At 42.1% G+C, this 16,065-nt stretch overlaps 1 protein-coding gene across 1 annotated transcript; it reads right to left on the bottom strand.

The window, feature by feature from the left end:
• Nucleotides 1-3,616: 3,616 nt before the first annotated feature.
• On the bottom strand, nt 3,617-7,497 carry LOC308353303 (spermatogenesis-associated protein 31D1-like; the record flags this gene model as incomplete). Its single annotated transcript, XM_080820176.1, is given in 2 exon segments — nt 3,617-7,141; nt 7,144-7,497. Coding segments are annotated over 2 exon segments (3,879 nt in total).
• Between the last annotated feature and the right edge of the window lie 8,568 nt (nt 7,498-16,065).

Genomic DNA, 16,065 nt, shown 5'->3' with positions numbered 1-16,065 from the left:
AAGTAGAGCTCTTAGATGGAGAGGAGCAGGGAGCTGGGGGAAATTGGAGGGGGAGACAAACCATGAGACACTGGACTCTGAGGAACTAACTGAGGGTTTTGGAGGGGAAGGCGGAGGGAGGTTGGGTGAGGCTGGTGGTGGGTATTGTGGAGGGCACGTATTGCATGGAGCACTGGGTGTGGTGCGTAAACACAGAATTTTGAAACACTGAAAAGAAATTTTAAAAATAAATAAAAATTAAAAATAAGTTGAGCTCTTTAGGTTTGGAATTAAGTGACGAACAATGAAGTTTTCCTTGGAGAGGGAGGAAATGAGACAAACCATTCTCAGATGGACAGAGAGATGCATGAAGTGTCTTGTAGTTCCTGACTAAGTTGATGAATTGGCATACTGAGGGCATAAGCTGAAAGGATGAACTCGGGTGGAATGTCAGACTGTCTGTTCAGATGGCAGAAGTGTTCCTGGTCATAAGTTCTAGGATATGGCCATAACTAAACTGGAATGGAAGTAAAGGGCTCAAGGATGAGAAGGAGTGAACAGTGAGAGACCAGATTATTGGATGATCTATCCACATGGATGTTGGGGACTCTTCTTATCCCTAAGTCTCCTCAGAATCAGTGTTTCCTGCAACTCCAAGCTTTACTCTGGCATAACTCTGGACAAGAAAGCAGAAATGGGGCAGAGAGAAAAATGTCTGGAGTAGATATCTGTTTTATTTTTGATACCTAGCATTCATTCACCTTCTGGAAACAGTCCCTTTATTGATCTCTAGGGAACTAACCTCATTCTCAGTCTCAGTCCATGGGCAGGTGGAGTTGTCTTTCCCTAACATTCCTATTTTAAGAATGCATCTATAACTCTGGCTTGGCCAAAAGATGCTTTTATGCTTTTGACAACAGTGACTGGTCAGGGATGGGCAAAACTGAGCCAAAAGTGGAGCCAATAAGGCACAGCGGGATTTTCTGCAGGGATTACTGTGAGACACAACCGTTTTTAGCTACACTTAAAACTTGGAAGATACACTTAAAGCTACAAAATTGTCTGACAGAAAGTCCATCGAAAATGCCAAGGAATGATTAGAAAATGAATCTTGAACGCATCAGTTGAGCCCCATCGTGAACACTCATACCTTAGTCCAACTTTATTCCCAGACCTTTTCAGGTACCTAAGTCAACAGATTCTCCTTTTTAAGTCAGTTAAGTTATATTTGCTGTCATTTACATCCAAATAACTCCTCACAGTATAAGGGGGCTCTCCATCCCTGGCTCCCGCTTTCATGCTAGCCCACTAAATGTATATTACCTTCTCTCTCCTTCAGGTTGCCCATCTATGAGAGGGGATTAAGAAATCTGCATTGAGATTGCAGCCCAAGATGGCAGAGGAGTAAGAGACCTCACTTTTGTCTGGTTGCAGGAATTCAGCTAGATAGCTATCAAATCATTCTGAACACCTGCGAAATCAAGGGGAGATCGAAGAAAAGAATACCTGCAACTCTACAAAGAGAAAAGTGACCATGTTCTGCCAGGTAGGAGGTGGAAAGGAGGGAATCCGAGGCAATATATGGAAAGATAATCCATGGGGGTAGGGAGCCTCCGTCAGCTGGCTACAGGCAAGTGATAGAGTAGCAGAACACAAAATCAGAACTTTCAGAAGTCAGCTCCAGTGAGGGACGGCCCTGCCTGAAAGACTCCTGGGCGCCTAAGCAGGCAGAATCCTAGGAGGGGCAGTGCGGTCTCAGGATTCCCGGGATCATGGAAAGAAGAGGGGTGCCTGAGTGTGACAGAGTTCCCAGGCATCAGAGCCTTCAAGACATAGGTACGTGGAAAATATCCCAAAATGGGAGTATGTGCTCTAAGATCCCTTTTCCAATAGTTGAGTGAATCATTCTCTCTGATGTTCAAGCTATGAGAATTAAATTTGAAATGATGGATGTGCTATATTAAATATATTAACAAGAACAGAAATTAAACCTTGCAACCTGTAGGGTTCCCTTCCTCTTATAATGTTGGCTAGGTCTACAGAAGCTGAAGGTTACTTCTACACACCTATGGTCTGGGAGCTAGGGCAAAAGAGAGAGACTGTGGTAGAGCCGGATGAGCCATATTACACCAGCTTCCCTCCCTACCCCCCAGTTTGAATACTGGTAAGTCAGGGGGTTCTCAGGGTTTATTTTACTTAACCATTCAGGATAAACCCAAACTACTTTACCTCCCTATATCACCTTTCCTTCCTTCTTTGGATGCTCCAGTCCCTTTGATGGTTACTTACCAGGTGCCACTTCATTTAGCCATTAAACAGTTTTGACCTTAATGACTTGGATATGAATGAGGACAAAAATCCACATGGCACCTTTGGCCACTTTTGCTTCAGCAAACTGAATAGGGTGTCCAAGAAGAAACCCTTGCATTAGGAAGACTTCTGAGAAGATTGCAATCATCCCCACTTCTGGTGTTCAGACCGTTGTATAATTACACCTCCCCTTAAGCATAGGCTGGACTTAGTGATTTGCCTCTGAGTGATAGAATAAAGGAAAGGTTATAGGATGTCATTTCCATTACTAGTTTCCAAAATATTGTAACTTCTATCTTGTTTGCAAACTCTCTTCTTGCCTTGATGAAGTAAGCTGCCATGCTGGAGAAGCCCACTTGATAAGGAACCAGCCAGCTCCAGCCAAGAGCCAGCAAGGTACTGAGGATCTCATTCTAACAGACTTTGAGGAACTGCATCCTGCCTGAAACTATGTGAATGAGTATGGGAGTTGGTCCTTCCCCAGTCAAGCCTACAGATGAGCATGTAGCCTCAGCTGACATCTTAAATGCAACCTTGAAGCAGAGAATCCAGGTAGGCCTCTCCCGAATTTCTGACCTAAAAAAGCTATGAGATAATAAGTATATATTTTTTAACCCACTAAATTTTGGAATACCCATTACACAGCAATAGATAATTAATGCACCCCTCAATTACTATAACCTTGGGCTAAAATGTTGCATGTCTGGGAAAGCAGGCACCATATAGGAGGACAACGTCCCTGGCAACATCACTGGAGGTACTGTCTTCATGCTCAAAGACTATCCCGTATATTCACATGTTGAAAAGGTATCATTGGGCCTGAGTAGCCTCCAGGAGGTGAGACCTAGCTGACATAGTATCCTACCTGACAAATAGTTTGGGAGCAGATGAAACACAGTTTTAATCAAGTTCTAGACTTTAAGGGTTTTTCTCACTATTTGTATAGGCCTGAAGGTTTTCAGAGTAAGCACGTTATACTTTTCATGAAAAAAGTGTAAATGTTTTAAATACAGGATATCGGAACAGGATCAAATAAAGGACCCCAGGATAAAACTGAGAAGGCCACTGTCCAGCTTTGTACAAAGGACTGGTGTACTTGTAGAAGCCAAAACCATTAACTACTAAGAGTTGAACGCACTGCTTCCTTTCCCTAAGCACAAGCCCCAGCCCCAGTCCCAGTGCAGCACACAGAGAACACCACTCTCTATTAGAAGAAATGTTTATTGCGGAGGATTAATATTCTTGGTTGTGCTGAAGGTTGTTCTCATCAGAGGATATATTGTCATGAAAATTGTGAAGCTTTCTCAACAAGGACTGAATGATTTCTTTAGAGAAATTTTTCTCCCTGGAAGTGCTGGAGAAGCATTTTCTGCTTGAGTAGAAGAGTCAAATCGCTAAACACAGTACTTTCATCAGGGTCACCCCTGGTGGCCCAAAGGACCTGGCATACTTGATGCACACAGGTGGGGCTTGGATGAGCCATAGACTCCCCAGAGGCCAGAGAAGAAGGGGGTTGACTCTGGTGTAACAGCTGATCCTTGAAGGCCTCAGCTTTCTGGGGATGTCTGACCTTGTCTCTGTTCTGTCTGACACTTATAGGACGGTTCTGGTCAGCACAGACAGCTTCTTGTCTGCAGGACTTGATACTTGCCCGTTTTTCTTGTTGTGGGTCAGAGAGAGCCCAATATTTGGAGGGAGGTCTCTTGTCAGGCCCTACGTGGGCCTGTAGTTCCTCCTGCTGCTGGCTTAACTCTGAGGCCTCAGATCCATACATATGTTCCAGCTTCTCTTCTAGGACCTTCCCAATGGTAGTGAGCTTGTGAGCTTCAGGAGGCCGATCACTCCCAAAAGTAGCCACACTTTCAACTGGGTCTTGGTGCTGCAGTAAGGTGGACATGAACTTGGCTTTTTGCTGGGGACTTTCTTGATGCCCTGTGATTTTTTTCTTGGAATTGATCCACTGAGAAAATTGCCTCATCTTTTTTCTGAAGTAACTTTCAAGAGGTAACAGTTCGTTCTGTGACAGAGTTGAGGAAGCACTCTCTAATTTTCTGTCCTCAGCATGGAGACTTTCCTCTCTGCCTACAGATGTCCCTACTCCTGAGTCCTCACTTCTGCATTTTCTTGCTTTGGGATCCTGAGGTCTCACTTTCTTTGCACTTCTTCTTTGTGAGAAATTCGTAGGCTGGCCCTTAGAGAAGGCCAGTTTTGAGTCCCAGGATTCCTGGTGCTCCTCCATGCTAATTCTGCTGTCCTTCAGTTGGACGTGCAGCACCTGGGATGCTTCCATGTCCCCGCTGCACACACTCTGGGACTGAGTCAGTGAAGCCTTGGAAGTCAAGCTATCTGAAGGAAGGGGAATGTCAGTGGGAAATCCTTGAGCCTGGTTATACTCCTCACTCTCTAGTTTAAACTTTAACTCACTCAGGATCTGTCTTTTCAGGTCTGATAGTTTAGAATCTTGGGGAACCAGTATTTTGGGAGAGGGGTGTTCGGTGGTGAGGGCAGTTTCTATATTACTCATGTTGACGTTTATCATTTTGGAGCTTCCCAACTCACTGCTTGTCAAGGTGTCCCAAGATTGGGATTGAAGGGTACACAGCTCCTTGGTGTTGAATATATCCCTGGACAGGTTGGACATAGCAAAATGTTGTAAGTTCTTCTCCACCATCACTTTGCCCTGTTCCATTCCTACTCTGTTACTGGAACTCACATTCTTATGTGTTGGTTCATGCCCAGCCCCAGCTTGCCTTGTGGGCTCCTCTGGGCCACATGTGTTGTCTTGTCCAGTCTCAATGGTTCTCACTTGAGCTCTGATGCTGTGTGTAAGGGGCTGAAAAGTCTGGCTTCCCCACTCAGCTATCTGGATACCCTCTGCAGTCTTATGGTCAGTGTCAGAGTGTGATGCCTTCAGGCCCCCATGTCCTTCATTGCCCACAGATGACATAGCGGGGAGAGGATGATCCACAGTGGGGACTGACTTTGTTGTTCTCACCCTGTTTCCCAAAAAAGGTTTAGAGCTTCCCTCAAGGGGTTTAAAAAACTCAGCTTTGGAATCCACCCCAGAAATAAGCATGGCTGAGGAGGGAAATTCAAACTGGGGAAGAGGCCAGGTTTTGGCTTCTCTCAACATATAGAATTTTATGGATTCAAGAACCCTGAGGGGTAAACCCCACCTCTCACTCATGCAAAATCTAATAATGTGGGCCTCTAGCACCTGTTGTATACTGGGATCAAGAAAAGAATGCTCTAGAGTGATGCTCTGGCAGGAAACCCTACCCACCATTGTCTTTTTAGAATCTGTGTTTTCCGGAGTAGTCTGGGAACTCCCAGAGAAAGGCACTGTATTGTCATCAGTGAGCCATGAATAACACACACCTATAGGAATCCTACCCGCAGTGATATGCCAAAACTTCTTGCTCATATGTAAACTAAGAATACTTGTCATTTGATTCTGGTCTGTGTCCTTCCTTGAGGCATTCAATAAATCATTCCCCGAGTCATTCCTTGAATGATACACACAGTTCTTTGTTGTCTCCAAGGCAGCCCTCAGACCCTTCACTAGGTGGCATTCTGAGATCCTCTGTGGGCTGTCTTCTGGACTCTTCTCTAGGATATACCCAAGATTCCTCCTCATATCTTTTCTTAGCTGGAACATTGTTTGGACCCTCTCATGGAAACTTCCGGGGAGACTCAATTCAGTCTTTGCTAGATCCCTGCTACTATGGCCCTGGAACTCAGAGAATTGTAAGTGAACATGTCTGCCTTTTTGCTGAGAGAGTTCTGATAACGTATGCTGAGGCTCCATCACTGCTAGGGAGTCTAGATTTGTACAGTCATGGAGGCACCAGCGTGGGATTACCTTCCTTGGGCTATGTAACTCCAGTGTCTCCTGGGGTTCACAGGTAATAGGAAAATGGCCAGGAAGGATGGTGACTGGTAGATAGGCATGGGATGGACAGCAAACCAATGGAAGGTTGGGAGCTTGAGGACAAATGGTTTCTTTAGGTTTCTGGAACACGGGGACTAAAGCCCACAAACGTTCCTGTTGCTTCTGCAACACGTGCCTTCCCAGGTGTTGATTTTCAGTCAACATAGGAGAGTCTAATTCGTCCTTGGATCTATGGAAAGACACTCCACAGTCCCTAATCAGGGATGAAGAAGGTGGTATGATCGGGAGGCAGGATTGAAAATGAGCGTGGGTGTTCACCTTAGTGAAAGGTAGGGGCTGGGATGAGGACACGGTTTGAGGCAAGGATTGGGGGTGTACAATGGGGAGAGGAAATGGTTGGGAATGAGGAAGTGGTGGAGGTGCTTGCATTTTGGTGGCAGAAGTATTATGAATTCCATTGAATAAGACAAAGTGAGACTCTAGTGGGGAAGTACTACTAGGAATCAGGACAGTGGCTACTAAGGACTCACTGTGCAAAGAAGGAAGACCCCAGAAGAGCTGGCTATATGTCTGATGCAAGTTTTCTGCCAAAGCCTTGACATAGAGGACCTGTTGATAAATAGAGAGCTGCTCTGGTTTACCTTCAATATTCCAGCCAATTTTGGAGGCTGTGGTGACCTGTGCATCAAGGGGATGCAACAAATTCCCTAAAGATGTCCATTGGTACTCTGACCACATTTGATTGGAAAATGGCCCCTCCTCTTTTACTTTCTTCTCTAAAATCTGGAAAGCCATTCTCTTCTCCATTTGTCTCTCCAAGGGGGCCTGGATGTTAAGGCCAGGGAAAGAAATTCCACTGGCCTCCTTGTGCTTAGTAGCAGAGTCTCCCCAGAGACAGTTTTCTGGTTGATGGAGGTAGACTTGCTCTTGCTGAAAATCAGAGTGTGATAATGTTGGGGGGGGAACATGTTCTTGGCATGGGCCTGCCAATAGGAGAATTCTGAACTTGATGGGTTTGAACAGTCACTACCTCTGATTGTTGGGACATAAGTAGACAACCCACCAGGGCTATCTGGAGATGACTTCTCAGGAACAGGTTTCAATGAGATGGAAATTGATTTAGATTGAGTCACTGTTAAAGAGCAGTCTGGCAACGGTGAAACAGACAGAGTTGGTGGTGCATGATGACAAGCAAAGGAATCAGTGAAATTCCTTGTCTGAGACAGATGTGGTAAGTGGTTGTTATCTTGTGAAATGGTGGGTTCAAGAACAGAGATGGTATTTACAGGAAAAGTGGCCTCTGGTTGTCTGAGCATCATATGGTAGGAAAGGAGGAAAGGCACGGGGTAGAGGTATGGAATGGTTCTCTGGGAATTAAAAATCCTAGGCTTTTGGCTCTAGTGGGAGGGAATACCTAGTGGTGAGGATAAGAAAAAGTCAGCTAAAGGGGTCATTGGGATAGGTGAGAAGATGGAGGGGATTGGGGGGAAGGCTCAGGCAAAGAGCCTGGTAATAGGTCTCCTGGAACAACTGCAGAGAAGTCAGGAGATGAAGTGAATGATGAGTCAGTCACTGAAGCTGTAGAAACCTAAGGGATCACAGAGGACGTAGCATCTTCCAGGGCCTCTGGAACAGCAGCCAATTCACCTCAGCAGTTGTGTTGTTACACACCCCACAGAAGGGGTCTGGACATAATAGTTGATGAAAGTGGATGATATCATGACACCGGCCTAGGGGGCTGTGGGAGACAGGAGGTACAAAGCTGCAGCCAGGACCAGAGGAAACATACGTGACACTGGCAGGTCTGGCAAAGGTAGCCCCCACTCACCAATATCCCCAAGACTTTCAAATTCTAACTCTGAGAATTTTCCATCCCATGTCAATCCAGGCTTCCCTGAGGCCCTAGAAATACATAGACTCTGCTTCAAAGAGGGGTACAGGAAAGAAGGTAATGTTTACTCACTTTTACACAAGAGAAAGCACCTTTCTTGCCTCCTCTACTTCTTCCTGGCAAGTTCTCCACCCTGGGAAACCAGGAAAATGATGAAGATAGAAGCGAGAGATCTTATAAGAGACTGAATAGAGTGTCCTTTAAAGATATCCTTGGTAGATTGGACTTGGAGAGCTCCAAGAATTAGGACACAAGGTCACATGATCAATGATAATAATAAGACTTGCATTATTTGATCATTCACAATGGGCTTTTGTACGTATTATCTATCCCATGTGTTACTGAAAAACACCCTATGTGAAACAGGTCAACGGTTACCTCAAAGAGGAAGTTGAGTATGCATGATGTCACAGGTCTTTCACAAAGTCTCAGAACTTCAGAAGTTCTGACTCTTAATGTCTCACATGGCCACGTATTGGATAGCACCCATTGCCCAGATCCATCACTGCTTCATGCTCAGTAATGGTCAGAGCAGGGAATCTGAGAAGGGTTTTGCCCTCTGACAGCATTTTCATGAGCCTCTCCTCTGAGGCCTCTGTTTTCTGAGAGGGAATGTGTCTAGCAGCTGGCATCCTCAGAGATCATGGACTGGGCTGTCATGGAAAGGACAGGAAGGGCCAGCCTTGGAGAGCTCAAGTGGAATAGGCAGAACCTTACCTTTCATAGTCCCACCTTTCCTCCTCCTCTTGGCTCTTCCCTCACACTAGAACAAAAAGAAAAGAATGAGGGGTGGGGGCTCATCTCTCACTCTTCTCTCAGAAATGGAGACATTCTTTATCCAAGAACATCAGGACTTTATTTTAATTTATAGAACTTTGTGTTCCTTGCTTTTCTCAATTTTTAAGGTGATAAAATATTGTCCACATTTCCTTTGAAAACCAAAGGAGGATTTTGTCTGGGAGGTCCACACTTGATTTTCTCAGTCAGAATTTCTTTGTTCAATGTGGACATAGAAACTGAAGCCTGAGAGTCACATCTGTGCTCCCTTAGGTAGACCCTGTATCCTAGGATATAGCTGAGACCCCAGTCTCTTCTCAGAGGCTCAGCACTGTTCTCCTGATCAGCCCAATGTGAAGGCAGGCTTGATTGAGTGATGCTTGACATGGGAATGTGACTCATGATCAAGACCGAGGAAAATTTGTTTTCTTACACAGACCTCATACTCTCCATATAACCCAATTTAGAACTGTAGAATCATTATGTTTGGGCTTTTACCCAAGACCCACCACCATACCCAAATAGACTATGAGTTTCAAGTAGAAACCTTAGTGCTTCCTTAATCCTTCACCCTGTCAGATCTCTTTTCCTAGAGGAGTTAATGTCTATTCTTTCCTTAGACTTCCCATTTTAGGTGTTTTCTTGACCCTACCAAACTCATTTAGAAATGTGGGAAGAGGGACAGGAAAATAGTCATTCTCTGAAGGGCAACTTCTGGTTCCAGATCTAACATTTAAAAAGCCTGGGAGTCATCACTTCAGTCTGTGAAAGAAGCAAAATGCTGAACAGACTAAAAATCAATGACATTTCTTGGAACCATAGTGGCAAACCACTACCTCAAATCTTCTGAGAGTTTCAGTGCAGAAAATCATACCTAAGATTCCCTTACCTGAAACAGAAGGCACTGGAGGCTCAACACTGCTCTCCTGGTAGGAACACTTAAACAGGCACTTGGACAAATTGCTGGAGGATGCATATGGGCTAGCATGAGAGTGAGAAACTCCTGGGGTCACAATCTAATGGGGGACCCCCATTTATTTATGGGTTATATTACCAGGAGCCCAAACTAGTTCTCACAGTAGAGCTACCAAAAAAAAAAAAAAATGCTCAAGTTTCTGGCAGGGGAATGTAGTGTTGGAGAGAAAAGAGAAAGGTAACCTATTTTGAAAACATTGTGAAATATTCCCAGAGTGTTTTCCATAACACAAACCTACTCAATGGGAAAAGCCTACCAGAGCATTATGCCCCATGTGAGAAGGTAAATTACCCAACTACAGCAGCCCCCACTAGGCTTCCTTTCTCATCGATAGAGTGGAACAAAACAAAACAAAAACCTTTAAACACTAGTGAACATCATAATCCAGGGACATAAGCCCATTAAAGGATGAATGATTAATCATATCCATTCCCCTGACACCTTGCTACAGTATTGATGGCTCTGGTATAGGAACAGGATCATAGCTAAACAGGGCTGCAAGGTATAGTTTCTATTTAGGGAAATTTAGGCAAACCTAAAGTCACTAGGAGAGACACAAACAAGGACACTAAAGGAAACTGCAGCCTCCAATATGCATAGCTACCATAAATATTGAACACACCCCAACACCTGACCAGATTAATGTAAGATTTCACATTAAAGATCTGTTTATTTCAGTTCCAATTACCTAATACATCATGTTTGGCTTTCAAAGAAACCTTACAAGGCATGCTAAAGGCAAGAAAAAGTGAGCTGGTAAGAGAAACCAAGCATCAGGTGCATATTCAGATATGACAAATTTCGGAATTCTCATATGTGGAATCTAAAATAACCACAACTATTATGTTAAGGGCTCTAATGGAAAAGGTAGACAATATACAAAAACAGAAAAGGTAGACAACATACAAAAACATACAAAAAACAACCAAGAGAGTGAAATTCCCTGAAAGAATGAAAAGGAAACGTTAGAAAACAAAAGTATGACAAATGAACAATGCCTTTGATTGACTTATCTGTAGGTTCCATACAGTAAGGCAAGAATATATGAGTTTGCATATATGACAGTAGAAACTTTCCAAACTGAAATACAAAGAGAAAAAGAATTTTATTAATGCTAATCTAGAATATCCAATCTATATAAATCTAGAATATCCAAGAACTGTGTTTCAAACTCTATAATAGATATGTAATTGGAATACCAGAATAAGACATAACAGAAAAAATGGTTGAAGTAATAATGGCCAAGGATTTTCCAAGATTAATAACAAGTTAGTGATGCATTGTGGAAGTTCAGAGTACACCAAGCAGAGAAATACTAAAAGAGTCTATACCTGGACAAATCATATTCAGACTGTAGGAAAACGAAAGATAAAATTTTGAAAGAATCCAGGGGGAAAGAAAAACCCTACCTCTAGGGGGAAAAAAACATACAAATTATGACATATTATCATAAACCATGAAACAAAGAGATTGGATTGAAATGTTTAGTGTTGAAAGAAACAACCATCAATCCAAAATTTTATATTTAGTGATATTATCCTGCAAAAGTTAAAAAGAAATAAAAACTTGGACAAATAAGAATAGGGAATTCATCAGCAACAGACCTGCCCTGCATAATTTTTAAAAGAAGTTCTTTGAGGAGAAGGAAAATAACTCAGATCTACATAAAGTAAATGAAGAGAAGGAATAAATGATGATCAAATAAAACTTTCATTTATCTTATTCTCAATTGACCTAATAATAATAATAATGTGTTGGGTGATTTTAGTATATGGATAAGTAAAATGAATGGCATCAATGCTACAAGGGACAGGAGGAATTGGACACTCGTGCACTATGAAGTGGTATAACATTATATGTAAGTGGACTTAGAGTAGATGTAAATATATATTACAAACACTAGGACAACCACTAAAAGATTTTTAAACAGAATAATTGAAAGACTAACAAAAGTGAGAAAATACACTTATATATACTACTTGTTTAAAACCAGAAAAAGCAGAAAAAGGGGGAAGGATAGGTATAATGAATAGCAAACAGTACAGACAAGATAGAGATATTAATCCTACTATACGTAAAAAATACTTGGGACACCTGGGTCGCTCAGTAGGTTAAGCGGCTGCTTTCGGCTCAGGTCATGATCCCAGGGTCCTAGGACTGAGCCCTGCATGGGTCTCCCTGGTCAGTGGAGAGCTTGCTTTTCCCTCTCCATCTGTCTGCAGCTCTGCCTACTTGTGCTCTCTCTCTCTCTCTCTCTCTTTCTCTCTGTCAAATAAATAAATAAAATTAAAAAAAAAATAAAATCACTAAATGGAAGTGGTCTAAATTCACCAATTAAAAGAGGAGACTGTCAGAGCACATTAAAAAAAAAGACCTAATTATATGTTGTCTATAAAATATTCACTTTAAATATAAAGATACAGATAGATTAAAAACAAAGAAACAGAAAAAAATGTACCATGCTAACACTAATGAAAAGAAAATAGGAGTAACTATATTATTTTGGGCAAAGCAAACTTCACAACAGGAAAATTATCAGGGGTAAAGAAAAGCATTACATAACAACAAAGAGGTCAATTATCCAAGAAGACAGAACACTCCTTAACAGGTACACATATAACATCATAGTGTCAATATATGTGAGGCAAAGACTAGTATAATTGCAAGAAAAAATAGATGAATCCACTGTTATTGTTGGAGATCTCAGCAGCACTCTCTCAGAAATGGGCAGATTCAGCAGGCAGAAAACCTGTAAAGATATAGGTGACCCAAACAACATCATCAATCAACTTGCTGTAATTGACATTTATAGAATACCTCATCCAACCACAGAATACACATACTTCTCAAGCTCACATGAAACGTTCACTAAGATGGACCATATTTAGGACCACAAAACACACCTTAACAAATATAAAATAGAAATCACACACATGGCAATTCACAGACCTGTACCTCGAGCTAATAATACATTATAGATTAATATAAAAAAATTTTTTAATTAAAAAAAAAAGAAATCACACACAGTATTTTTTCAGACCATAGTAGACTTAACCTAGAGATCAACTACAGAAAGATAGGTGGAAATCCCAACATGTTTAGATTAGATTAAATGACACACTACTAATACACAGGCCAAGAAAGGAGACTCAAAAGAAAAACAATATTTTAAACCAAATGAAAATTAAAATACAACTGAAGGGGCACTTAAGTGGCTCAATGGGTTAAGCATCTGGCTCTTGGTCTCAGCTCAGGTCTTGATCTCAGGGTCATGAGTTCAAGCCCTGTCTTGGGCTCTACACTGAGCATAGAAACTCATAAAATAAAATAAAATAGAATAAAAAAATAAACTACATAAATTTGTAAGATTCAGCAAAAGCATCATTTGCAAGTTGTTTTGAATTCATCTATTTGAAAAGAAAGATTTAGTATCTCTGAGGGACTTTACTTACCTGATTGACATCTCTGTTTCCAAAGTACTGGTAAACATGGTTTCCTCTTTTGGTAGCACAGCAGCAGAAGAAGGAGCACCCCCACCCCCACCCCCCACCCCTGACCCAGGAAGGCAAGGATGGGAAGACTGAGCAAGTATAACTGGAGTTCAGCCATGGTGCAGTAAGGCTTCTCAGACAAAGATGATTCACATCTTTGCAAATGCACTCCTGCCTCAGGCAGCTGGGCATGGAGGATCCCTGTGCTAGACTAGAGTTCCAGGCCCACATCACAGGGCTTTAGTACAGACACCAAAGGTTCCTCAGTGCTGGGGAGGGGACAGCACAGGATAGAGAAACTCACATGCAACCCTTGCCCCACTATCCAGCCCAGCAGATATGTCCATTCTTCCTGGCCTGTTAGATCCCTCCATCCTACCTTCCTGCCCCACCCAGTCACATATCATATATTTACCTTAATGAAATGTTCTCAGTCCCCTGATATTACCTGAGACCCTTCTCTCTACTTGGTGATCTCACTTTGGACTTCAACTCGTCTCGAAGGTTTGCTCTACCCCGGGATTTACACCCTCAAGATGTACTCTGCCTTCAGCTGTAGCTCTCCCTCATGCATTTTTCCCTGTATGAAGCCAGAAATAGACTCAGCAGCAGCCCCACCCCCATAGCTCCTCAAAAGTATCCAAAAGTACTGAATACCAGAAAGTATTCAAAAGTTCACTAAAAAGCATGCGAAAGCAGAATAGCCTGTACCAAGGAACAGAAAGCATAACAAAGAGGGAGACAAGGGCACAACACACCCATGGAACTGAGGCAAACAACTTAAAAACTTTTAATAATTCTTTCATTTCGCCAAATCCCTCTTAGGCTATTCACGCCCTACAGGTTCTCATCCATATGTATAGTGTCTCTCCCTGCTGCTCCTTCTTCCCTCTCTGTCAAGTCCCCCTTCTCCGCCCAACATTTTTAAAGATTCCTTTATTTTACAGAGCAAGTGTGCTGCATCACAGCAGACCAAACTCTCTTGATTTAGGAAGTGGGCTCCTCTAGCATAATGTCTAATGAGCACAACTGGAACTATACCTAGCAATACCTTTTGGTTTTTTGAATGACACCTATGTTTATTTCTTCCATGAAAACTGTTTTTCCCACATAGCTTCTACCTTTTCACCAAAATACCTTATTGTCATCTCTACCAATGTTAAATAATAATGTCATTTTTGTTGATGGTTATATGTATTTATTTCTTCTCCCCATGCTACCTAGTCATATAATAATTGGAACCCTTATGGCTTCATTATTTAGATCATAAACTGTTGAAATTAAGCCCTGCATAATTTCCTTACTTGGCTTGCCTACATTCCCTTGATGATGAATCAGTCCTGGCCCTAGACACCCAATCCTTTCCCTCCCATATGAGGAGGGTTTGCCAGTAATGACAGCCTTCTTTTCCTCTCTTAACCTGTGTCCAGAGCTTCACCATTGTCTTTCCCAAAGGAAAGTACACTTCTAGCCCGCCCCACTTCACATACCCTCCCTTGACTGCAGGACATATGTCCTTTAAGAAAAATCCCTCCACATACCTTTGAATTTCTGGAATTGTTTTTATTTTTTATTTTTTTTTTATTTTTTTTTAAGATTTTATTTATTTATTTGACAGACAGAGATCACAAGTAGGCAGAGAGGCAGGCAGAGAGAGAGGAGAAAGCAGGCTCTCCACGGAGCGGAGAGCCCGATGCGGGGCTCGATCCCAGGACCCTGGGATCATGACCTGAGCCGAAGGCAGAGGCTTTAACCCACTGAGCCACCCAGGCGCCCCTGGAATTGTTTTTAAATAGAAAGTGTGGTCTTAACTGTCCCTAAGGCCCCTAGGTCTCACAACTACAAAAACATACTTTAAAGTCTGAGCAGGATAAGCTCCAGCCAAAAAAATTTCCAGGTGAGAAGGGGTTATAAATATGGCACATCGAATTGATTTTTGAAACCTGGCCTTGTTCTAAAAGAGGCTGAGAAACTGATCCTGATTAAAGGAAACTAAAGATACACAGCAACTGGATGTGTATGTCATCCTAGACTAACTCCTATAAGGAGGTTTACACACACACAGACACACACACGCACAGGACATTACTTGATAAGTTGATAAAAATGGGATTTGAGTGGGAGATTAATTAAAAGTTTAAGATCAATGTGAAATTTACTGAAGGAGATAACTGTGCTGTCAGAGAATATTCTTTTTAATAAGAAATACACTAGGAAACATTCAGGGAGAAAGTATGTGATGCATGAAATGTATTCTCAAATATTCAAGAATGTATGTATAATTTTCATATGCATATATGTGTTTTCCTATATGTAGAGAAGGGGAAGGAGAAAAGGAGAGAGAGATTGTAAACAGGTCAAAATCTTAGTAGGTACATCTGGGTAAAGGGTATATGGCTTTACCATCTATGGCTGTACCATCTATGCAACCTGTCCACAGCTTTATTTTTAAATACATTTTAAAAATGAATTTAACCCAACCTTTGAGATTTCTGGCTTTGATTTCAGAAGCGACTGCCTCCAACATACCCCAACCCCAGATGTGAGCAATGCTAACTTTAAAACAGTTGTCTCAGGTTCTGTCCAATGCAAGAACCCTGGGATCCTCTTTGCACATTTGAAACATGCTAACATTTCAACAGGGTTTTACAAAACTGGCAAAGACCACCACACTCGAAAAAAAAAAAAAAAAAGATTTTAGAAGTTGCATGCGATATAAAACAAACAACAAAGAACAATAGTTCACCAT

The sequence above is a fragment of the Martes martes genome, assembly GCF_963455335.1.
Source record: "Martes martes genome assembly, chromosome: 12".
NCBI lineage: Eukaryota > Metazoa > Chordata > Mammalia > Carnivora > Mustelidae > Martes > Martes martes.
Note: the sequence above shows the minus strand (reverse complement) of the source record. Positions and strands in the feature narration are given on the sequence as shown.